The sequence below is a fragment of the Numenius arquata genome, chromosome 3 (genome assembly GCF_964106895.1).
Source record: "Numenius arquata chromosome 3, bNumArq3.hap1.1, whole genome shotgun sequence".
Taxonomy (NCBI): domain Eukaryota; kingdom Metazoa; phylum Chordata; class Aves; order Charadriiformes; family Scolopacidae; genus Numenius; species Numenius arquata.
This window is the reverse complement of record NC_133578.1, coordinates 7,968,177-7,993,338: the sequence shown is the minus strand read 5'-3', so window position 1 is coordinate 7,993,338 and position 25,162 is coordinate 7,968,177. Positions and strand designations below refer to the sequence as shown.

General features: G+C 41.4%; 1 protein-coding gene across 2 annotated transcripts; it reads left to right on the top strand.

The window, feature by feature from the left end:
• Positions 1-1,956: 1,956 nt before the first annotated feature.
• Positions 1,957-25,162, top strand: CCNT2 (cyclin T2). 2 transcript variants are annotated; one of them, XM_074145084.1, is made up of 10 exons: positions 1,957-2,181; positions 2,737-2,818; positions 11,138-11,266; positions 12,428-12,488; positions 13,587-13,649; positions 19,879-19,924; positions 21,236-21,399; positions 23,206-23,276; positions 23,508-24,660; positions 24,759-25,162. In XM_074145084.1, exons 1-10 carry the CDS (start codon positions 1,982-1,984, stop codon positions 24,821-24,823), a joined length of 2,034 nt encoding a protein of 677 aa, XP_074001185.1. In that variant the 5' UTR covers positions 1,957-1,981; the 3' UTR covers positions 24,824-25,162. The 2 variants fall into 2 exon arrangements, with proteins under 2 accessions (XP_074001185.1, XP_074001184.1); XM_074145083.1 differs by having other exon boundaries at positions 23,508-25,156.

The window sequence follows — 25,162 nt, the reverse complement described above, 5'->3', positions numbered from 1 at the left end:
TAAAAAATAAGGTAAAACATTGCACTTTTAAGATTGTTAAAAGCACAAAAATATGAAGGCAAAGATCAGCTCCTAATTATAACAGAAGCCTTTGTAGTTAAATTTCCTCTGCACATGCAAAATCTTACAGATGGTTTAGAGTTGGGAAGGTCAGGCAAGTAATGCATGGCTGTCCGTGCTGCATTATGTCTCTGTATTTAATTGGTGTTCTGCTGCAGCCAGTTATAAAATTACAATTATAACATTACAACTGCTTGTAGAAAATTTGCACTGAAGTTGTAAAAGAACTAGCTGTAACATAATTTTAGGTGAACAAAACCACTGTAGAGTGCTAGTGGTGTACGACTAAACACGAGAAGAGTGCTTAGGGCTCTCATTTTGACCCATGATGATCAGAACTTTAAAAAAGTACCTCTTTCTACCTTTTAAAGGTAGAAATCCAGTAATCCAAGTAATCTCAAGCTACTGCTGAAAATCAGTAACTGAGTACATAAAGCACTTAAGTTTTCCCTGTCTTCTGTATCTGAGCGCCCTAGGAGAACTATCTACACACTGCATTACAGCAGGTGTTTAGATAGATTTAAATGGAGTTGCGGAGTAGACTGTGCTTGAGCAACTTATTTCAAATCTACAAGAATCAGAAAGGCAAGTTTAAGTTATCCTTTCCCACCCCGGCTGCATATCCCCATCTCCCTACAGCAGCTTCTGCCACCTTGTTCATGCCACTGGGTGCTGCCTGTGAGGCAATACATGGGATCCTTCGAAATAACTTGATTGCTTAAAACACTGTTTTTTAAGAGCAGGTACATCATCCATATGGATACACACATAACCACGCTATAGTTGTCAGACACACCACGCTAGCACCACCACTGACTTCCAACACATCAGCCTTTCAAACTACAGCACATAAGCACCAGCCACATTCCAAACAGCTAAATGCATTCTTCATACATCTGAAATGTGTCTGCTGATGGTGCCTGGTTTTTGGTGTTTTTTTTTTTTTACTTCGACAGCAGAAGATAAAATCTAATTGCCACTAGTTAAAATAATTCAGAGTTGGAAAGAAGTACCATTATGGCTTCTAAGCCACTGGTGAGAAGCTAGAATTCCTGTAAACAGACCAAAATTTACGATCCAGCAAAGGAACAAAACACACGTTGGCTTTTCATGATAAAGTGAACAGATTGAGAGTGTGACAGGCGTTACTGTCTAGCCCAGAGCAGACCTTGGTCTGCAAAGGGGCAGAATCGTGCGAACCTTGCCCTGCGGTATCTGGGCAGGGTCACAGCACCAGCCCACTCTCCGGCCTGGCACGAAGAGGCCATTTACCCCACCAGCATTCCCAACCGACCGCCCCTCGGCCTAGGGAGGCCCGACTGGAGCCGGCGCAGCCCCGCGAGGGACGGCCGCCGCTCCCCTACAGCTCTCGCTCCGGCAAGAGGCCGCCTCAGAGAGCCGGGACGGAGACACGTACCCCGACTCCGTTCCCCACCGCTGCTGGATGGGGTCTCCCCTCGCAGCCGAAGAAAACCCCCTCAGCTCGTCACCCTTTCCCGAGGAGCCGTTGCCCTCCCCACTAAGGGAGCGCCGCCACCTCAGGGAACCCCTGCCCCGCGCGCACCAACGGCCACCGACCCGCGCGCCACGGGAGAGCTTATCCACGCCGCGCCACCCCCAGCCAATCAGCGCCCTGCCGCCAGCCAGTGAAGAGGAAGGCGGCGGAGACGTCACTTCCGTAATTCCAGAGCTACCCTCTGAGGCGCGGCAGTTCACTTCCCTCTATGGCCGCCCGCGGCAGGCCACGTGACCCTTCCCCCACCCGCCTTGGGCCGCCGCTCTTGCTGCGCGGAGGCCGGACTCTATGGTTCAGAGCGCATAGGCGGGAGGCCGGGGAGTTCTCGCGAGAGCTGGGATGGAGGACGGGGGGGCGGTGGCGGCGGCGGCGGCGGCGGCGGAGGAGGGAGGGGGAGGAAGTGTCATGGCGGCGGCGGGCTCAGGCGCGGGCACCTCAGCGCGGGGCGGCGGCGGCGGCTCCTCGACGGCGTCGCGCTGGTTCTTCAGCCGTGACCAGCTGGAGAACACCCCATCCCGTCGCTGCGGCGTGGAGGCCGACAAGGAGCTCTCGTACCGGCAGCAGGCCGCCAACCTCATTCAAGATATGGGCCAGCGCCTCAACGTGTATCCCGGCGGGGGGCCTTGCGGGGTTGGCGGGGACGGGGCTGAAGGGAGGTGAGGCGGCGGGGGCGGCGGGATCGCCTTCTTCCCCCCCCTTCTCCCCGGTGTGTGAAGCCTCCCCGGGACTCTTCCCGCTCCCTCTCGGGGGGATGGAGCCGTGGCCTTGAGGCACAAAATGGGAGGAGGAGCCTGGCCAAGCCCCCGCTTCGCCGCCTTTGTCGGCGTGTGAGGGAGAAAGGGGCTCTCGGGCTGGAGGTAGAGTCGCCTCAGGTCTCCGAGGCTAGGTCGGAGACCTGAGGCGACTCTACCTCCAGCCGCCTTTTGTATCCATAGCTGCGGGTTTAGACACTTTTAAAGTGATCCCAGTTGCTTACAGACCCGTTTTCCTTGAAGCGGGCATCTCCTCGTTACCCATTACTTCAGTATTTAAAAAAAAAAAAAAAAAATCAGAGTAAGACTAAAACCTCAAATCCCCTACCGAAGACAGTAACGTCCCTTTTCGGTTCTTGGCAAGCAATTTTCTGAATATGCAGCCTTTCCTTAATTTAATTTTTCCAGATCTCAGCTTACGATAAATACGGCAATTGTTTACATGCACAGGTTTTATATGCATCATTCCTTCACGAAATTTAATCGAAATGTAAGTATGTTTTTATATGGCGTAATAATATGCTCATAATTTTGGCACGCTAACTGAAATGTGTTATATTACTTTGCTGGATCATAAATTTTGGTCTGTTTACAGGAATTCTAGCTTCTCACCAGTGGCTTAGAAGCAATAATGGTACTTCTTTTCAACTTTGAATTATTTTAACTAGTGGCAATTAGATTTTATCTTCTGCCTTCAAAATTAAAACAAACAGGCACCATCAGCAGACACATTTCAGATGTGTGAAGAATGCATTTAGATGTTTGGAATGTGGCTGGTGCTTATGTGCTGTAGTTTGAAAGGCTGATGTGTAGGAGCACACGTTTTTCTTAATGAAGTCAGTGGTGGTGCTAGCGTGGTGTGTCTGACAATTATAGCATGGTTGTGCGAGTATCCATATGGATTATGTATCTGTTCTTTAAAAACAGTGTAAATTCATTTAACTAGTTTAGTCTTAAGTAGCTTGATGATAATTCGTATTAGACAAGAAAAAGCTTTAAATCTGATGAGAAGGTGCTGGCTCTTGTTTCAACTAATGAACGATTCTGCTACCCTGAATCTGAGTACAGAATATGAACTGAATTCTGTAAAAATACTGTCTGTAACTGAGGGATTTTCTAATAGGTGTGGAACTGGAGATCCCATCCTGAAAATTTTAATCCTTTATGTCCAGTATTGGATGCAATAGTTAGAAAAGCAGTAATATTCTAGGTACTTTTATGATTAAAGAAAAAAAAAAAGTACTTGCATCAATATTTTATACTGGCTTTGCAAGAATAGTTAATAATGGTGGTGGTATGTTACTGATTGGTGAGGTGATTTTTCTCAGATCTTGGCTTTTCATGACAAAAAGCAGATTTGAGTGTGTGGCAGATGTTATGGTGTAGACCAGAGCAGACTTTGGTCTGCCAAGGGGCACAATCTTGCAAACCTTGCGCTGTCTGAAATTTGGGCAGGTACACGTGGGCTACAGTGTCAGCCGACTCTTTTCCCTGGCATGAATTTGTTTATCATTGTTGGCGGAGCAAATCAGTGTCTTATTTGGTTTATTCAGCAGGAGTTACATATTAGTTTGTAGGTACTTTTCAGAAGTGTATTTAATTAAATAAATTCAGACTTCCAGCAAAGTTGTTACCAAAACTGCGGTGTTACAGCTGTTTATATAATAAAAGCAAAGCGTTTTAAGTACAACCTGAGCTAAGTGTGCATAAGCCTGAAACACTTTAATGGGAAGAAATATATAACGTAGGTTTTGTTTGTGTAGTGACAGAGAGCTGTGTATTGAATGGATATACATATAAGACAAAATGTACTGCCCTAAACCAGTTTTCTAGTTATAGAGCAAGAATAGCACACATGGGAATCAAGTTCCAGCAGGCTTTGTGGTGGATTATGCTCTTTGAAAGTGTTTCTGTAATATATCGAGTGAAGGCAGTAAAACAGTTGTTCCATCTTTGTCCTGTTCTGGGCCTCCTCAATTTAAGAAGGACAGGGAACTACTGGAAAGAGTCCAGCAGAGGTTATGAAGATGATTGGGGAATAGAGCACGTCTCTTATGAGGAAAGGCTGAGAGACCTGGGTCTATTTAGCCTGGAGAAGAGAAGACTGAGAGGGGATCTCATCAGTGCTTACAAATATCTAAAGGGTGGGTGTCAAGAGGATGGGGTCAGGCTCTTCTCAGTGGTGCCCAGTGACAGGACAAGGGACAATGGACACAAGCTGGGACACAGGAAGTTCCATCTCAACACGGGGAAAAACTTATTTACATTGAGGGTAGCACTGGATCAGGCTGCCCAGAGAGGTGTGGGGTCTCCTTCTCTGGAGATACTCCTCCTGGATGCGTTCCTGTCCAGCCTGCTCTGGGTGACCCTGCTTTGGCAGGGAGTTGAACTAGATGATCTCCAAAGGCTACATCCAATCCCTACCATTCTTTCTCCCCTCCATGTAGCAGTAACTTGTAGCCAGTGGAAGAGGAGCTGGTGAGGCATCCAGAGTTTTCTGTGACTGTGGATGGTTTGCAGACTTGATAAACTTGGCAGAGCTGCTTGGAATGGAGAGGTCACTCTGTGTAGAGCTGCTGTAACTGGGGTTGGTGTTATCTACATCACCGGCTAGATTACTGTGTGTACTGTCACCTGGTAATCTAGGATAGATTTAGGTAGCAAGAAGCTTTAGCTGCTGTGTTTGGGTTTTCACCGGACACTGGAAAATGCCAGTTGCTTGGAACTGGAAGCACAGTAGTATTTGTCTATATAGTGCCCTTGTTATGAAAACCACACCTTAAGTCATATTTATGAATCTTAAAATTCACAAGTAAGCTACGTAGGGGCTGAACACCCTGCAAACTGCAACTATTTCAGGAGGGGCAAAGTGTATTGTTAAATTAATTCTCAGGTAATAGCATTCAAATAAAAGTTAAAGGCAAGTGCACTGCAAGTGAGCAGTCGGTCATACTAATTCCTGCTGAAGTATTTTCTGTAGTTCTTAACGAGTGTAAGGCCAGACAGCGGCTTTGGGTGTGTACTGATGGGCAAATGCATTTTCTTATTTTCCTACAGGGTAAAGAGGGTGGTCTCAAAATGAATATGAGTCACTTTTAAAATACTCCCAAACCATCTGGCAGGTTCTCTGTAGGGAAAACAAAAGCTGAGGACTGTAATAAATACTTAATATCAAATCTCCAGAGTACTTGGCAAGCTAAAAAATGTAACTATTCATCCACTGCAAGAAGAAACTAGCCCTTAGAAATTAAACAGTAAGGTACTGGCAGTCTTGCAGATAAGACCTAGCTAAAATTTTCTACACTACATGGGGAATATCTTTCTTTTGTGTTTCTTTGAAACAAAGAAAATATGTTTCTTTGTTGTGTGTGTGGAGTGATGTTTATCCATGGCAAGAAGGAATCTGAAGGCTGGGGCTAGAAAATTAGATGGCCATTAGTCAGGATGCCTTATGGTCTCCAGCTGAAAAAAATGTAGCCTTTGTTTTCTTGTTTTATTGGTAGGTTAATGTTTTTAGTCAAGTAATAAACACCTGTGTGTTTATTACCATGTATAACTGCTGGGTTATACAAATATGGATGTATGTCTTACATACAAGTCACATGTGCTTCATTGTTAATAAACAGGTCTTCTTGTGGAAGCTTGTTTACTGAATAGCTGTTGTCCTGATTCTTGTTTCCTTCAATAGAAGTTTCTGCTAAACAATTTTACAGGCTTTCAAGATTTTGAGTCAGCTGTGAATAGGGAACAATTTCCAACAGTATCTTCCATCTGTAGAGCTACAGGTGTGGCATATACCAGTTAATGTTGTCTTGATTCATTTTGAATGCGTTACACTTACTGCTCTAATGACCAAATATCCCTGTTTTTAGGAAGTTACAGTGGGCTAGCAAGTCACTTTTGAATTGCGGTGGATTATCTGCAAAATACATACATTTAGGTGCGAAGAAGACTGTATTGAAGTTTTGAGATGGCAATCCAAGCAGGTTAAGACCTTGCAAGGTTGCTGTGCTCCAGTAATAGGCAGGAAACTTGCTTTACCAATTCTGGTAAGCAGAATTGCATGCCCTGACTGCTAATTTTCCCTAATTATGCAAATGACATTTCAGGAACTACTACGAACCTCCTCGGCAGTAGTACAAATTATTCTTTCTACATTACTTTTGACCAGGGCATAGTAACTTTGGTTTGCTGGGTGTAAAGTTAGTCGGTGCTAATATCAGGGCGGAGAGAAAACTTGCTGGCTTTTTATAGGAAATACTAGCCGGACTGTTAGACTTCAAAATATCTTGAAAATTAAAATTCTTCTGGAAATACTGCTTCTCTAGTACTTGGTGTGTTTGATATTATATAGCAAATACCTCTGTTAGAGGCTTATTCTTCAGTACACTGTGATTTGAAGAACAGAGAAGGGGGAAAAATCCTTGGTATGCTGGAAATGAGAGGTAAGGCATCCAAATGGTCGGTGTATTTTAAAATATATCCATAGAAATGCCATGTGGAATACCAGACAACCAGCTGAAAATATACTTGATGTCAAGTTGGGTTTTTTTTGTGTGTGACATGCAGTTGAACTTGGTATAAGTGCCTAAAGAAGGCTACAGGAGGAATTTTTTCCCTGAAGTGCAAGGTAGGTGAGTTGGATGGAGGGGTTGTTTTGTTTCACATCCTCTAGATTCCCTTCCTGTCTCTTGTGCCCTGCCTACATTGCAGTATTAAACAGTTGACTTTGCAGTTACGCAAAGTTCTTAAAGTTTTCACAGTACGCAACAAGCTTTAGTGAGGCTGTTTTGGGCACTTCAGTTCTGTTTTTAATCTTGCAATTTAACATATTTGCTGTTTTTATGCAGTGTGAGCTCCTGGTTATAATAAAAAAAGTTGCAACTCTGTGTTCACATTAGAAAAACCTCTATGATAGACTGGAACCACTTAACATCTTAAGCTAATTTGTATCAAGTGTAAAAACATACTAATGTTGGCATTAAAAGGGAGAGGGAGTTCTCAGAAAAGTGTGTGCAAGCTGCAGATGTAGCCTGAGATTATTCCAAATGCCTTTGTTGTAACAACACTGGTTTTACAATGTGTCTTGTGCTTTTTAAGTGAAAAAGGACTTGTACCACATTTACCAATAAAACTTGCTGTATAATGCTCTTGGACTGTTGTAATAAGGCTCTTGGTTTTTCTATTTCAGTGGGACTTGGTTTTTGAGGTTCTCAGCTGGTACAAAAATGGGGTTTAATTTCGTAAATCGTGTGTTCTTCTGAAGATATTTCTCAAAGTCTTAAAGACTATTTTGGGTGCGTGGTAGATAATGCCTTAAAATTATTTCATTTATCTTATCTCAAATGAAGATGTTTATATATAGGAAGCTCACAGCTGTGTCTAGTCTGTGTCTTTAATTTTGCCTTTTTGTTCTACTTTGCTTTTTCTGTCATTTTTGAGAATTGGAAATGAATGAAAGCGTTTGAGTAACTTTGCCAGTTGTATGCTTAGCAGGGCGTGTCGTCTTCACTGAAGACGAGCTTGCATGCCAAGGCTAAAATTTTATTAGGATGTCTATTTTCCTGAATAAATACCAAAGGAGACAAAAATACTGACCTACTCTAAACTAGGAATGAGAACCAAGATAAAGACATGAAGTTCTTTGGCCAGAAGCCAACAGTTCTTTTTCTAAGGAAATAGATAATTGGGGTGCACATAGATTTTTTTTTTTTATTATTATTATTTTGTTTTATTTTTTAACCAGAGTTAAATGTCAGTTACTCAGTCTCCAGAACTGTGTTTTATGTAACATCTTGGAGATCAGGAGTTGTATAGAGATTTCTTGGCCAGAACTGATCTGTTTCAGTAAATTAGAAAATATCCTGAAGTCAGCCTGATAAAGGAGGTGCTTTTTTGGAATGAAATAAAACTTCAGTGTAGCCAAATATAGAATAACAGTGAGAATTTTCTGATGGTTTAATTGTGCGGTTATTGGTGACTTGGTTTGAAGAATGTCTCTGTGAAATGTAAATATTTTCAGCTAGGGTAATTGTTGGAAGTTGATTTTTTTCAGAAAGGTAAATTGTGAAAATTATGTCTTAACTACCCACAAACTGTGTGGAAACAGACCTTGTTTTAGGATGTCTTTGGATTAAACTTGCACACAAAGCTAGCAAAACTGTAAGGCCTGAATGCAGGTTCTTGGGGGTAAGTGTGATGCTCAGTTGGGATGGTAGGGCTAGAGAGGAGGAGAAGAGCAGGAAGCAACAGTTCATTGCTCACAGGGCAGTTGCTTTTGTTCTTCTTCAGCCCACTATCTGCTTGGCTTGTTTTAAATTTAAAAAAAAAAAAAAGGGGGGGGGTGTGGAATTGTGTGATCCTAGGGAGATGGAAAGGATCTTCTACGTTCTATTAAAGCTTCTTCCCATCATCCATTCTATTTCTGATTCCATACATGTCATGACTTCACTTTGCTCCCTCAGTGACTTCACTATGTTGAGTTTTAGTTTTCAATCCATCATGGTCTACCTCATCATATCCTTTTTCCTGAGTAAAAATTGAGGCAGTTCTAGTCTCTGGTGTCCTCACGTCCTTGATGGTTGATCTAGATGATCTTAAAGGTCCCTTCCAACCTAGACAGTTCTATGATTCTATTAATGTGTCCTCGTTTCTGTCAGATGTCTTGTTGTCTAAGATGCTTCTTCATAACTCTGTTGATTCTTCAACATTCCCCGTTTCCTTTTTTCTCTGTCATTTATGTTTCTCTGGCTTCCCGTTCCCTGCTAATCTTAACTTTTCCCAAAAGCTCGAGATTAGATCTGAGAATGTAATGCTTCCTCTTGGGTTGGCCCTGGTGTAGAAGGTACAAGCCCCAGACACCTTCCTCAGTTCTGCCTGCCCTAAATCGTTGAAGTACCCTGGGGAGGGATTACCACAGGGGTTATATGGATGAAACAACTGTAGATGAGAGATATTTGCCTGAGTTCCTGCATTACTGGGCTGGAGCACAGTTTGTGCTATAAAATACCTTTATATGGCATGTGTATGTTGGGTTATATATGTGTGTGCTGCCGTACGTCTTCTGGCATGTCAAAGCTGTTGCTGCTCCATCTTCCTGAGCTCCACGGTGTCTTTCCTTCATATTTAGTGTTTAAAAGTTTATCTCCCAGCTTAAGCAAGACATGTTTCAAGTAGTGTGTCCCTAGAAAAGGGAATTTATTCCGGAATTTCAAATCATTACTTCAACCAAAATGAGTAGGGATTTCTCAAAAATCATCAGAAGTCTTAAATGACAGCGTTAATATGGCCTTGTTCAGCAACACCTGACTTCGGGTTTTTATTTCAGTCATTTGTAAGGCTTAAGTTACAATGTTCTTAAGAAGAAAGTAGTTTTTCAGTCTTCATTGTAGAAGAATTTGCTCCCTGTGTCTTGTTTTGGGTGGTTTGGGTTTTTTTAGAATAGATTTCTTCACGGCACATTTCCCTTTGTCAAAGGGTATCACCTTCCCAGGGTGTCGGTTTTCCTCAAGTCTGCCAACTTCTAAGTTATACTTTAAGATCCAAGTGGACACTTCAAAGTGATTTAAGGGGGCAAAAAGTGCTCCTTTGAAGCTCCTGAAATGTAATGGGTGATCATTTAAATGTCCAAGTCAAATTAGTTTGTTGCCGTTTTTCATATATTGCAACTACTTACACCAAATGTTTCATTGTGACATAACAAAGGGCTGCTTGCTGGAAAAAGGAAAGCAAACCTCACTTTAGGGGGGAAGTAGGGCTGCTGTTCAGTTCATTGGGTCTACTTCTACTTGAGCACTGAATGAGAAATCCAATACCTGCACTGCTTGCACCATGCATTAATTAAATACTCAAGCAGCTATTTCAGTCTCTGAATAAACGCTTTATACTGGCTTAATCTTAACCAATTTAATCTGCTCATGTCTACGTGAAGATTTCTACTGTCACTTTAATTCCTGTTTTACGTGGGTGACTTTTGCATACAAAGAGGACCCTGCTAAATCATTTATGTTTAGCCACGTTCTGTATACAGATGTATCAGTCCTTCTAGCTGACAGCTAGGCATTAAAACTCTACTTCATAGCTAACTCCTGGGTGATCCTCAACTGTGAGCGGGTGCTTTGCTGCCAGCTTATGACACCAGGAGTTTTATTAAAATTATCTTTAAATGTAATTTGTAGTCTTTACTAACATTTGATGTCACTGCTGTATTGTAAATCCTTGCGCTTTGTTCGCTGCTGGGTATATAGTGAAGTTTCTAAGAGTAAGCTTTCACTTATACAACCTATATTTATATAACAAGCTGTTTTCCTTAAAGTTCTCTGCAAAGTTTCTTGCTTTTTAGGAGAACCAAATGTTAGCAGAGCTGTTTTGACTTCTGCTGAAAAGATGGTGTAATGGCTCACTACTGGGCAAGAAATGGGATGAACTTTCTCACGAAGTATATTTAACTTGAAACAGCCTGTTCTAATATGACTAAATCTTCTGGACCAAATCTAGTCTTTTTATGGTGAACTAGAATTAGTTTGACTCTCAGACATCTCACAAATGTAACTTAGCATTTATGCTACTCCTTCCTGGTGCTGCTGAGAGGATTACATCAGTTATAAAATAAAGCATGACTGGTTATTTTTGTTGCCTTGCATGATTTCAGAACTGTTTAAAAACAAAAAACAACAGCAAAAAAAACCCAAAGCCCCCAAACAAATCTGACTTCTTAAACCTTTTCTAATTAGCAGTTTAGACTCTCCATAAAAATTCACGTCCTACTTGTAAAAAGTTAAAAAAATACATATATGTTTTTCTTCTTCAGATAATATCTCCTACGGCATTGTTTTTGGCTGCAAAAGTGGAAGAACAACCACGGAAACTTGAACATGTTATTAAAGTGGCACATGCCTGTCTTCATCCTCAAGAGCCACAACTGGATACAAAGAGTGATGTAGGTGGAAGCCATGGTTTTAAAGATAATCAGATGATGCTTCATCTAATGATGTGTTCAGTTTTCTTGATTGGATTATTGCTGTCTGTATACTAGAAAAAAACCTTTTGTTTTTACAGCATTTAAATCTTTTGTACTATTTAATATAACTATTTAAAATAATATTAAAGGCTTGAATATTTGTGTTGTGAAACTTGAAGAGGTTGCACCATCTTAAACTTGCATTATTTTTAAGACTTCTATATGTACAGTAGAAGACTAGGTGTTAAATAAGGGGTTTCAGGCGTGGTTCCATAAGTGACATAGTTTGCACAGAGAAGAGTTCAGGACACTGTGTGTGTCTTTCTCAACCAGCAGCTGGCTGGGCACCGGTGTCCACAGTCTGTTTTAAAGGATGCGATACAGTTGTCAGCTGCTGCCTCTGCTATGCATTGGTCTTCCTTTCATTTCCCAAAGTTTGTACAGCTTCCACTTACTTTATAGATCACACTTTCTTTCCTGAGATGAGTCTTCCTGAAACCAAACGTAGGAGGAATTATGGTGGAAATGCACTGGAGTTGTTCAGCTTGAAGGTCAGGCTGAGCTAGTTATACCCTGCTGCACCTTAGCTGACGTATAAAACTATTTGAGCACCTTTGCTGTGCTCCTGGCTCTCGGAATGACCCATGGAGTGGTGTGTGTATACGTGTATATATATATATGTGTGTGTATTTAAGCCCACAAGCTTAAAGTAGCTTAACAGGGGCCAGCTGAGTATCCCCAGCTGTATTCTAAAGTACTTGTAAAATTAATAACCTGCCTTGAGAAATTTGAGTTGATTTTCACTAGCAAGCCTTTGTAATTCTCACAGCATTCCCTCCGTTTCCCCAAAATGCTTTCTGGAATAGATTATATGAGATCCAGACTAAGTAAATCTTCCTGTGAAAGACAGTTTAGGCTGGTATAACTGGATTTGCAGTAACGCTTGTACTGGTAGAGGAAAGTATTACCACAGTGAAGTGTTGCGAGTTGTCAGTTCTACTTGGCTTGGGTAGTGGGTACCAGTGGGTTTCTTGGGTAGAAACTTATGTTTCTAGTATCAGGGTTTGAATAGGAAGTGTATGATTAAAATTTTGAGGCAATAGCTAGCTACGTCTTGACCTGTTCACTTATTTGTTTCAGGCATACCTTCAGCAAGCCCAAGAGCTGGTTATACTTGAAACAATAATGCTTCAAACTTTAGGTATGTCTTTCGAAATATCTCCTGTGTGGGCATCTTGCCAGGAAGAAGTAATTGGACCCAAGGAACTGGATTTTTAATGTGCTATTGGTACACTAGAATTTTACTATTTTTGTGTACAACTTCTGACCTGTGAATGTAATTTTGTATTAGCAGTTCTGTTGTGTTCGCTTTGGAGAAAAAAAGGCCTATCTATACTTGTGAAATAGATGTTCCTGACAGTTTGAGGGTAGAAAAGTGTACCCTTTCCAACAGATTTTTCTCCAAAGTATTAACTACGTTGATATTTCTTCATATAAGGTAGCATGTTGTCCTAGATTAGCCGTGTAAGTGTTCTGAAGCGACTGGGAAGAGCTTTATACCAAGTGCTCTTCCCTATTTTGCCTTTCAATAGAAGAACATGACATAATTGAGCAGGGTTATCTCAGAATGTCACAAGTCATAGTGTAACCAATCAATGGTTCAAGTAATTCCAAAATTTGAAATGGAATGTTCTGATAAACTCTTCTGACCTTAAAGTAGCATAAATAGAGATAATTACAGCTAGCAAGCTTGAGAACACAGATTTACTCGGATATTCTTAAATATCACTTCAAGTACATTGTTTAAAAAAAAAAAGCTAACAGTAGTGACCTAATTCTTAAAATAGCACCATAAACAAAGGTTTCTTAAGAGTGACCTACAAATTGACTTAATTGTAATTTCATAGGCACAACATGCTTAAGTCTCAGAAATACATTAATATAGTGCATGTGCATGCAGGTGTATTTCAGTGTATCTGTAATATAGCTTTTACTGACTTATGTACTAGAAACTGTTCAGATATGTTCAACTTTAAAAATTCAGCAACTTCCCAAGTATATGTATTTTTAGGACTTGAGATGACTGAAGGAATGTTTTACTAATTGATCTCAAAATGGCTATACCGTCTACCATTCCAATGTATGAAAAAGTGCAGAATAAAAGGCAGTTAAATAGTGTTACTTGATCTTCGGCACAAAGGTTTAGCAAGCATCTTAGGTCTGGCGAGAGGAAAGGGGGTTGGTTTTTCATTTAGCAGATGAAAATGTATAGTTCTAAAATGTATTTTTAACTCTTCAGGTTTTGAGATTACCATTGAACATCCGCACACAGATGTTGTGAAATGTACGCAATTAGTGAGAGGTCAGTGACTTTTAACAGCTTCTGTAAGTCCTTTTTTACATTTCTAGTAATGTTTGAAGGTGCTGTTATTTGTCTAATACAATCTTCACCAACTATGTTATCCAAAGAGTTTGTTTAAAGCTAATTACTAAAAGCTTGATCTTAACCTTTAGAGTTCAATAAGAAGTTTAGTTCTGTCCTTCAGAATTTTTTTGCTTGCTTATTAGCTTTGATTTTAATAATGTCTGTTCCATGTTTTCTTAAATGCCAGAAGCAATTAGTAGTTGAAAATTGAATAGCCAACTACTTAGTATCGTTCTGGGTTGATTGTTTTCACTCTGAAGTAGTTTTCGCAAGTAAAGTTTAGTCTGCGTATTGGTTGGTGGCTAATGCTAGCTTTCTGCCTAGCGAATCTTTTTAGGTAATGAACTGAGGGATAAAGATGGTGCATAACAGGTCTGCCATCACATGCGAATACTTCAAGATGTGACTTAATTCTTTTTTCTAGAGCAGGGTGTACTTACTTGTTTTGGATGGTAGCACAGATCCCCAAACCTTTTGTTAAACAATCATTTCCTCTAACTTGGATGCAGCTCATAAATGTGACTCTAGTTACAGACCTGGTTTGTTCTTTTAATAATTTTTGTTGAATTTTGGCACTCCTTCTTTAATTCTTAAATCGGTTTCCTTTGGAGCTGTAAAAAAAAAATAAAAGAAAATCCTCTTATAAGATGGAGGATGAAAAAATGAGGAATCAATTGTAAAAGCACCTAAAATAAGCTTTTCACTTTATATTCTTTAATTAAAAAGTGCTTGGTAACAACTAGACTATGGTTGTTAGTCTTTAGTCATTAGCTGTTGCTGTACTGGAAAATGCAAAGTTAAGTGCTTCAAAGTTATTTCTTTTTCTGTATAAAATATAGGAAAGTTAGGTGCAACTTAATCATGTTAACTCGATCTGTTTTGTAGTCACTCTAGAATTAAAGCTGTTCTCTGAAGGAAAAGTGTCTCTCTCGTTTTAAAGTAGCTTCCTGGTGTAGTGTCTGCAGAGTTTGATTCCCAGTACCAGTGGTGCTCTGTGTAACTCATTTGCATATAAAGTAGCTTTTGTTGCCATTCTTGCTATAAGATAATGATTTTTTGCTTTCTGGATTTGATTGTGACTCGGTGCCTAAGTCTAATTGCACCTGATGTCTCAATAGTCTGCAGTAGCAGCTCTCTAGGGTTTTGCTTTGGGTCAGTGTAAGTGTAAGCAGGTGTTTCACTGTTTTGTGAGTCCCTGCACTTCTGCTCGGTGTTTGGGGCTGTGGGGAGGGGTGACAGACACAGGATTTGCACATCAGCAAGTGTATTTGACTCGGGCCTACAAGAAGAAAGGCATGCTGCTACACAAACTTTATATCCTTTAGTCAAGGGTAGAGACCACTCTAAGACAGTTCAGCTTTTTCAGTTCGACAAAATATTTAGAATTCTAAAAGTATACCAAGTCTCGACATCTGAAGACTCCAGTGAGGGTTGAAAACCTGTGTTTTTCAAGCGCTGGTGCAAAGTGAATATAACACATCAGATGCTTGGAAACCTGCTCACTGGAGTAGGTGTGCTCCTCAGTGTGTGTGTATGCAAATGGGATTCTTGTCAGCATATGCCCCTCCTAGGGGTGGTGTAGGCTGTGAACACAAGACTCGAGTACCTCGTATTAAAAGACAAAAAACAGGACAATAAATTAATCCATAAATTAAAAACATTGAGCATGAAATCTGTAGTCATGCATGCAAGTCAAGCGAGTAGAAAACAATTGCTGTGGAACATGACCTTTAAGTATTGAGTAAACGAAGAGATGGGCTTGTGGGCACGGTGATATGTCTTCAAAGATGCAGTGGTTTGATTCTAGTTCTATATCTCTTAACATTTATTTATTGGACAGTGTGTTGTTCTAATGTGAATAGGTGCAACACTTAAGATAGCAAGACCTAAAGCTTTCAGAACGTATCTAAGACTTGTCAGTGTTAAGCCTTTAGTGCTAAAGGGATTGTCTGAGAAGTTAAAGAAATGCAAAGTTGCTTCATTCAGTTCTGGTAGCCTGTCTTCTTGGACAAAAAGCACTATTTCAGAAGGCAGCGATACCTTTTTTTTTTATTAAAGGTGATTAACTTATCCAAGACTGTTACGATTAAAACCTCCAACTGTATGTTTGGGGAGAGAAGGGAGGAATACAATGTGGCTGACTGCTTAAGTGTACTTAAGGTTTTGGCTTAACAACTGTGCACTGAATTGCCATGGGGTGAGAAGATGCACTTTTGCTGGCTAAGCTTAAGTGGCCAAGAGGATGGCTGACTCTCCAGATCACTTTTTGTTGTCTCACATCCAGGGTAATGTGCTTTATGCTGTTGCTGGTACCTGTATCAATCTGTAAGCTACCCACTTAAAAAACACAAAATGGAAAAAAAAAAACCAAAACAGGTTCTGTTGATGATGCTCAAAAGATTCAGCCACATCTTTTGTTGAAGACTGTCTAGTCTTGTAATGGCGTACCAGAATCAGTTGCTGGAAGCTGAAGATGAACTAGTAAGTGGGAATTGGTGTAAATAAACATAATTGCTTCAACGTGCAACTTAAAAAAGGTTGCATTCCTCATCTTTAAGATCGAAAGCCTTTCTGAAGGCAGTATTGGACAACAGAGATCATTGTAGCTAAGGGGTGAGTGGATGGATGCATAATGACTCATGGTGTTCAGGCATAAGGTATCTAATTATTTCTTCTGGTTTTCAAAGATTCGCGAGTTGATGAAATTGTTCCACCTTTACAGTTTGGTCAGTATAGCAGACAAGGGAAATGGTGTGGGCTCAGTCTTTTTTCTGCACCATTCTTCCTCAGTGTCAAGAGACTGAGAAGAGGAGACAGGACCATCATTCCTTAGGATCCCACAGGTCCTCTAAGGAATCTGGAGGCAGTGAATCTATGAAGGCCTGCCAGCAAGCTTCAGTGCCCATTCCAAGGATGCTCCAGAACTGAAGAGAGAAGAAAAGGAAAAAGGGAAAAAAAGAAAAGAAAAAACAACACCAAAAACTGTTCCTGGTGTCAAACTGCCTTACTGGCTTGAATGCTGGTTGAATTATCAGCAGTGAAACTGCCCTAGAATCATGCCATGGTCCTCTTAAGCTCTGGTGCAAAATCAGTCTGTTCCCAGCCTGCTTCTGGTGGAACTTGAAGTGGAGGAATCTGTATCCTCATGTCCATCTTGGGAAGCCTTCAGTCATTCCTTTTTCTGTGTTGGTTACACAACCTTCTTTTGGAACTGAAGATTGGATCCCAAGGATTTCTGGGATTGGTCTCGCTGTTCTACAGGTTATCAGGTATCTTGAACATCCTTATTAATCTTTGGTGGAAATTGCACTGTCAGATTCTTCAAACATGCCACAGTATCTGTGTGCACGGCTACCATTGGTTAAATTGGGCTGATAAAGGCAAGGCGGCAGAAGAGGAGATGAATCTGAATGAATCTGCTTTTTCACAGGGTATTCTGATGAGGGAAATTTAAACCTTAGTATCCTAAGTGGTGTGGAAAGATCTTAAGCACCATCTGCACTCCATCATTGCTACAGATGGCCTTCACATTCTGAACAGGCATTTTTGCAGGCCTATTCCCAAAGTTTAGATAATTTCAGGAAAGTAAAGCCGCCAGGACTGCTCAGACCGGAACGCCTACACCATGGCCTCCTCCAGTCCTTTCCAGATCCACAGGCATTCACCACCACACCTCCAGTCAGAGCCTGTGGCTTTCTTCCTTTTGCCCAGGAGGACTTCAGCACAGTTTCTCTCTTCTGATGTTGTCTGACTTATCTGCAGTCTCCTTTTTCCGGGGAATGCTTACATATATTGTCAGGGTCCCAGGCGTAGCCACCTACCCCTCTCCTAAGGGTGGCTGGGCAATCGTGTTTTCACAATTATCTCAGGATCACCTAGTGCTGAAGAAAAGACTCAGATTTCTTGGAATTGCACCAGCTGAACTGTGTGGCTGTGCCCAGTAAAAAGCATTTTTGTTTCCACTTGGGAATTTCTTGGAAGAAAGCCTCTTGGAAGGTGTATCGGTCAACAAGTCCTATTCCAGAATCTTGATTGCTACTTTAGTAATCCCCTGCCTTATTGTTGCTTCTGCAGCAGTGAGACAGGGTGTTTTAAATCACTCCTGAATGATAAAATATAACACTGATGGTTAATGGCTGGCATCAGTCATCAGTCCTGCAACTTGTGAGTTATAACAGAGAAGCTCTGCTGGCTGCTTTTAACCTCTCCTTCAAGATTATTTTAATTCGGAGATGCAATTTCCATAATAAAGGAAATAACACCCCGAAGTATAGGAACCAGAATTTGTTAGCTTTAATTTTAGCGATGGATTCTACTAAACCAAAGCTGTCCTAAATGTAAGAGAAGATTTTGGGACAGATGTTTTCAATTGTGCCTCGTGTGAGCATAGGCTTTAGCTGTGAGCTGAAATTTCTTGGTGGTTTTGGCAATGATGATTATTCAGCTGTAAATAAGTTGAAGCAGTATCATCCTGCTTGTAGTATAGGTAAGGTATTTAGCACATTAATCTCTGATTGAGGCTAAAATGTGTGTTTCAAGATGTGATTCTTTTCTTCCAGGTATGTGATTTGATTTACTCAACTTTGAAGCTGATGTTAAATAGAAGTTTTCTGGCATCTACTTTTCTTCCTTGTTCCAATGGGGCATTTCAGTGAGAGTAGAGATGCTTCTTGGTCTGCTCCCTTAATTCAAACATGTTGTAACTGTACAGAATATAGAAACCATTGAAGATCCTTTAAACGTTACTTTGATGAAAAATGAAGACATCCATTTCAGTCTTATTGAACCACTCTGTATTTTGTTTTGTTATGATGGTCTCATTTCACTTTTTTGTTACTATAGCCTTACTTTTTTTTTTTTTGATGGGAGGGAGAGGAGAAGGTTGAACTCCATGGTTGTGTGGCACGCACTTAACCATTACTGCTTGCAAACTAAATTATTATAGTGTAACACTGTCACATTGTCAGTTCACCTTTTGATTATTATGGATTAGTAGAATTAGTGTGTAGGAAGGGATCCTGTTACCTTCCTACTTCCACATTCTTCTCGGATCACGGCACTGCCCGGCTGTGTAACATAAAGACAAATCTGATCTGTACTCCTTGGCAATCATTAGAAGTCGAGTTAAATCCCATCTCTAATATGCTGTTTAAAAATTAAATCTTAAAAGCCATTGCAGTCTTTCTTAAACTTTATGGAAAGCTTATTATTAAAATAGAAGTTTAACAATATTCCCTTTGACATAAAATTAAACAATACACTTTCTGCAGGTAGCACTGGTTTCAAGTGATAGTGTCAAAGTAAGAATTCAATGAAGGCTGCATTCAATCTTCAGTTAAAAGCATTGTGCCCAGCTATTCCATTGTATGCATGTGACAGTAAGTTCTCTTACTCGAGTGAGGAGTTGGGGTTTCACTGCCAGGGGTCAGCGCTGGATGGCTGTAACAGCCTAAATTGGCAGCTTTTCATGTCTGGCAAGTGGCAGTCTTGGGGGCGGTGGGGAGGGGGGGTGTTGTTCCTGACTGTGACTAAAATGAAGTTGTTTATTTCCTATTGAAGCTTTGCCATAGGTTTAACAAACACGGAACAAAATGTTATGAGTCCCTCTTGATTAGAGGGAGCAGAAAACTTGTTAAAGTTTTTTGGGTTTTTTTTTTTTTTTTTAACCTTCTATCCTGGGGGCTTGCTGTGTTGCAGGGCGCTGGGAGAGAGCTCTGGCTGGTTTTGGGGTGGTGCTGGGGGTGGGAGGGTGTTCTCCAGCTGTCCTCCCGTGCTCCTCTCCCAGAGCAGAACTCGCGCTGTGCTATGAATTGGCTTTCACTGCCTGCCTCTCCGCAGTCCAGGGCTGTGCCAGGGACCCTCTGCGGGCGAGGGTGGGGAAGGAGGCATTCCCAGGAGAGCGTCTGCGGGTGGATAAGCAAAGGGAAACTGTCCCATGGGTTGTACAGCAGGAGGGTCAGGGAACGGAATGACTGGTCCATCTCCAGTTACTGAATGTAACTGGCTCCTCTGTATCATGGAAAAGATTATTTTAAAGGCCAGTTAGCTAATTTCACATCAGTTCCGTGGAAAGACCAGGTGGTGCTTTTGGAAGGTAAAACTGCTTTCGTTGTGGAATGACCGGTTAGCGCAGATACCTAATCTCTCCCTTTTTCTTTTCTTACAGCAAGCAAGGATTTGGCACAGACATCCTATTTCATGGCTACCAACAGGTTGTTATCCTGAACCTCTTTGTTGCACTGTTGTAGCACACTATAGCTTCCTTTACTGCAGGGCCCCCTCCATGTGTCTTACCCTTGTTGCAACAGGAGACTGGGCCATCTACAGTGGTGGTTCCTTCCTGTGTGCAGTGCGGTGTATTGTACAAGGGCCTGACGGCACAAAGGGGTTAAATGCACAATGAGAAGTGTAGTGGTGCTTTCTGATGACATTTTCTCGATTGTGAGTGCATAAGTCTAAAATTGGTAGCCTGAATAGCAGCTAAAGATTACAAAGAGCTAAACTTAACCTAGAAATTCGAGCATCTTGGTAAGTACAAAACTATTTCTAGTTTACACTTGTAGTTAATGGCAGTTTTCTCTTAATTTTAAATATATTGATCCAATCTTAACTTATAAAATTGTAGTGGGCCTAAGAGCTTTTCAACTAGCTGATTTTTCTTTTCAGATAGACTAATAGTAGTCCAATGTTCTTCCTTTTAGAAACAGCTCTTTAATCTTTATATATAGTTTTATAAAACTTAAGTACTTGCATACATTTAAAGTTATAGGAGTCCAAATGGGGGTTGTGTATACGTAGCCTGCTGTAGAAAGATGGAATTTGAAAACAGACTTTGGTCTTGATTTCTTAGTGACTTCGATTTACTTCTTGCAAAACGACTTTGAGCATTATTTAATAGGATTCCATTAAGTGTAGATAGTTTATAAGCAATTACCTGCTGGTTATTGGAATTCTTCCAAATAAGTATTTCTTGGTGGCTCCGTGATGGGCAGGGTACTGTATTGGAAACAGCTGCTAAGAAAAAGCTGTGATGAAGTGGTGAAACTGAACCATTATCTCTGTGCTGCTCCCACCTGGGACCTGAAGGCGAGTTCCCAAATATCACAGAGCCTGGCCTAGTGAGAGCTAAAGCCCACGAGTCGTTCACTTGGCCTCTGAGCAGCTATTGCGTACCTTCGTCTAAGCGTCTCGTTCAGAGCTGTGTGCTTTTTACTGTAACATTTTAATTGACCATATTAGACTACTTTCTTTTAAGTACAGTAGAATAAATTTATTTACTGTTCATCACGCTTTTTCTAGCAAAAGCAAGTTAAACTTTTCTACTAGATAAATGCCCTGCCCTTTGTTTTCTGAAGGCAGTGAGATCTTACAGACTTAATCAGACAAATGCTCCATGATCTAATGTTTAACTGCTGTTGCTTGACAAGTTACCTTATTCTGTGTGTTAATGGTTGATTTGTTTGGGTTTTCTGTTTTACATGTTTGATTTCCTTTGGTTCCTCATTACGAAATTTGTGCAACAGTCTTCACCTTACTACATTCTGTCTTCAGTACAAGCCCACGGTGATAGCATGTGTGTGCATTCACTTGGCCTGCAAGTGGTCCAACTGGGAGATTCCAGTATCGACTGATGGAAAACACTGGTGGGAATATGTAGATCCTTCAGTTACTCTAGAATTGCTAGATGGTAAGTAACACTGCCTTTAACACACTTCGAAATTCAAGGGTTTCTTAATGTAAAAACGGGAGCATAGTGTAGTAAGAGCATAACTTTAAGCCTAAAATAAGTCTCACTGACTTCACGTGCCGGATGCTCGGCTGAGAGAAAGGTATAGGAGAGGGGAGAACTTTGGAAGATAAACTTAGTTTTGAGACCCTTCTCACTTCATCCTGTGGGCTGGGGCACTCAAGTCCCTTTTGTAGGTGCAGGTTAGAATCTTGATTTTAAATGCTGTCCGGAACCAGGAAAAAGGTGGAGATCCCCCAGTGGAAATCCATGCGGTCCTGGTCCAAGCTCATGGCTCCCCTGTCACTGAGACAACCGTTCTCAAGCCTATACATAAAATTCCCGTATCTGTCCAGGTAGTTCTATGTTACCAATTTGGTGTAGCTTATGATACCTCAAACCCCTGTAAAATATTTTGTTAAATGGCTTCTTTTCGGAAGAAAGCCCATACCTAGAAGGCCATATACCTAGAAGTTTACTGTCTTTCTAAATAGTACTTATTAGAGCGGAGTCTGAATTTTAGGCCTACGTGTGCTACTGCAGGGGAGGGGGTGGCTTCCGGGGCTTTCAAATCCGTGTATTGGACTTTGCTGTTAGTCGTAGAGTGAGACATTTGGTTTGGAGTAGTGGTAGAGGCCTCCAGGCTTGGCATGGCCCAGCCCAGCTCCCCACGGCCTGCTCTTCTCCTCTGCTGGGCTTTTATTTCTTAATGGCAATATTTATTATTTTTTTTTGAAAGTGGAAACTTGAGTAGACATCAGGTGAAGCGCAGAACCAGAGTGAGCAAGTTGAAATGTCTCTGTCTTAGTAGGCTTCTTTAAGTTGGGTCTGTAGGTTCAAATACCACCCTGCCTTCCTTCTCATCTGGCCGTTGGTTTTGTGTGTTTGGTCATTGCATCATTTTAATTTTTAAAATCCCACGAGATTCTGCGAGCTCTTCATTCTTCAAGCATTGGTGGAGCTGCTGTGTGTAATGGGCTCAGACCAAAGTGCTGATGCAGTTTTGTGCTGAGGAGCAGCTTAGTTTCTAACTCCCTTGTGGAGTTCCGGAGAAGCCAGTTCTTCCAGACCTGCAAGAGATCGACTTTTGCATTCAAATTCTGACTGTTCCTAATTATTTTAAGCTTGTGAGTAAAATTAAATTTCAGTGGAAAGTATTTTTATCTGCAGCTGAAGGGCAGAGAGACCTAGGTTTCCTTGTGGACATGCTAATTGGAAGGATCTTTGTTTTTAACACAGCCAGCTACTTTCCCTCCAACACAAATTAATCAAAAACTATTGTTTAAAGGGTCTGATGGCTCATATTTTATTCAGAGCTGTTGTTGGTTGTTCCTGAAATTCGGTGGAATGACTGAAAAGAGTGACTTATAAATTTACACTTTAAAGGAAACTTAACTTCATACAGGGAATGCCCAAGCTCAGTGGCAAATACGTTCTTTTAGGAGCTGCTGTTTGTACAGATCTCTCTAGAAATTTTTTGGTGTAACGAATCCAGATTTTGCAAGAGGGAAAATAAAATCTTAAATTCAGACTTGTTTTTCCGAATGCATGTAGCGGTCAGAAGTCTGTCAGAGTGAAATACTGTGGCTTTTTTTTGTTCAACACTTGTCTGTCAAAATTCTTTATTAAATTTGAATTGGAATCACGTGCGGCCTGTAGTCACTACTGCAAAAGCTCTATACTGTTAGTCTAGAAAAATGCTTAAAGTTTAACCTGCTTATTACAGAATCAGATGTAAGAAACGGCTTTGGTTTTTTTTCTACCCAGAGCTAACTCATGAGTTTCTGCAGATACTGGAGAAAACGCCTAGCAGGCTCAAGAGAATTAGAAATTGGCGGGTAAGAAATTTTCCTCTAACAGTGTCTAGCAAAAAGAGGTGAACTTCTAGGAGAATTGTGAACCAAGGGAAAAAGTTTACTTATATCTTATTTGCTCTTTATTCCTGCAGCTGGGTTGGGAGGGGGTGAAACCTTGAGTCAGCTCTTATCCTCACCTGTCAGCTAAATGGGAACGCGTCGCACAAGTTGTTCTAAGCTGTGTATTTTCTCACTTCTTTCCTTTTTGCTTAGGCTAATCAGGCTGCTAAGAAACCTAAAGGGGATGGACAGGTATCCGAGAACTCGCTTCTTGGTTCATCTTTGGTCCAGAATTCCATTTTGGTGGATACAGTTAGTGGAGTAGCCGCAAACACAAGTTTCCAAAAACCATCAACATCGTTTCCTGCACCGGTACCTCTGACCTCAGGAAGTATTTCTGTTCCAGACAGTCATGCACCTGAAAATTTGGCAATACTAGCGACGGGAATGCCAAGTACCTCATACAGTTTGGCATCGCACCAGGAATGGCCTCAGCATCAAGAACAAACGAGGACAGAACAAATTTACTCTCAAAAACAGGAGGCTTTACCTGCCGGTCAGTACAACATGAACTTCCAGGCAGGGACGTCCGTCCAGTTGCACTCTGGGGTACATCACAGACCTGACAAACTCGCTGAGCATTCTGCTGTCAAACAAGAATACCCTCATAAGTCAGGAAACAAACACCACGGACAGGTCGCTGCTCCTGTAATAATTCCTCAAAAAATGTCTTTGGATAAATACAGAGAGAAGCGCAAACTAGAAACCCTGGAACTGGACGTGAGAGAACACTACGTAGCAACCCCGGGCGAACAGCAGCATAAAAAACACATGCAGCCACAGACGGCCGGCAGCTCGTCTGTTACGTCTCCTATCAAAATGAAAATTCCCATTGGAAACGCGGAGAAGCCTGAAAAACACTTGTCTGATAAGAAAGAAAAGGGTGGCTCGCTCAAACTCCGTATACCCATCCCACCCACAGAGAAGGGTGCCAGCAAGGAGGAGCTGAAAATGAAAATCAAGGTTTCTTCCTCGGAAAGGCATAGCTCGTCGGACGAGGGTAGCGGGAAAAGTAAACATTCCAGTCCCCACGTTAGCAAAGAGCATAAGGAAAAACACAAAGAACACTCTTTAAATCGCCACCACAGTCTGGGGCACAAGCACTCCCATTCCCACAGCGGAGGGAGCAGTAGTGGCGGCAGTAAACATAGCACTGACGGAGTGACCCCGACTGTTCTGAGGAGTCCCGTTGGCCTGAGCAGTGACGGCAATTCCTCTAGTTCCGGCTCTTCGAGGAAGAAGTTGCACAGCAACGATGCTTCTCACAACCACCACTCCAAAATGAGCAAAAGTTCCAAAAGTTCAGGTAGTTCATCTAGTTCTTCCTCTGTTAAGCAGTATGTATCCTCTCACAACTCTGTTTTTAACCTTCCCTTACCCCCTCCTCCCCCTGTCACATACCAGGTGGGCTACGGACATCTCAGCACCCTCGTGAAACTGGACAAGAAACCAGTGGAGAACGGTCCTGATGCCAATCACCAGTACAGTACAAACAGCCAGCATATGGACTACAAAGACACATTCGACATGCTGGATTCGCTGTTAAGTGCCCAAGGAATGAACACGTAGTCGATTCTTAGGTTGTTTTTCTTTACCTTCTCTTTTTTTTTTTTTTTTTTTTTTAATTTAAGAATTGTTAGAATGGAAAACTTCCTACTAGAGCAGTAGCAACCCCAGCTGTTGCTGCCGTGGTTTCAGTCTATGTAAGTGCTGCTTTCTCCTTCACTCTGAAAAGAAGAGGTATAGTAAACAAGTCTTTATCTCCACATACGATAGTGTTATAAATACTGTAATAGCATGGAAGGTGC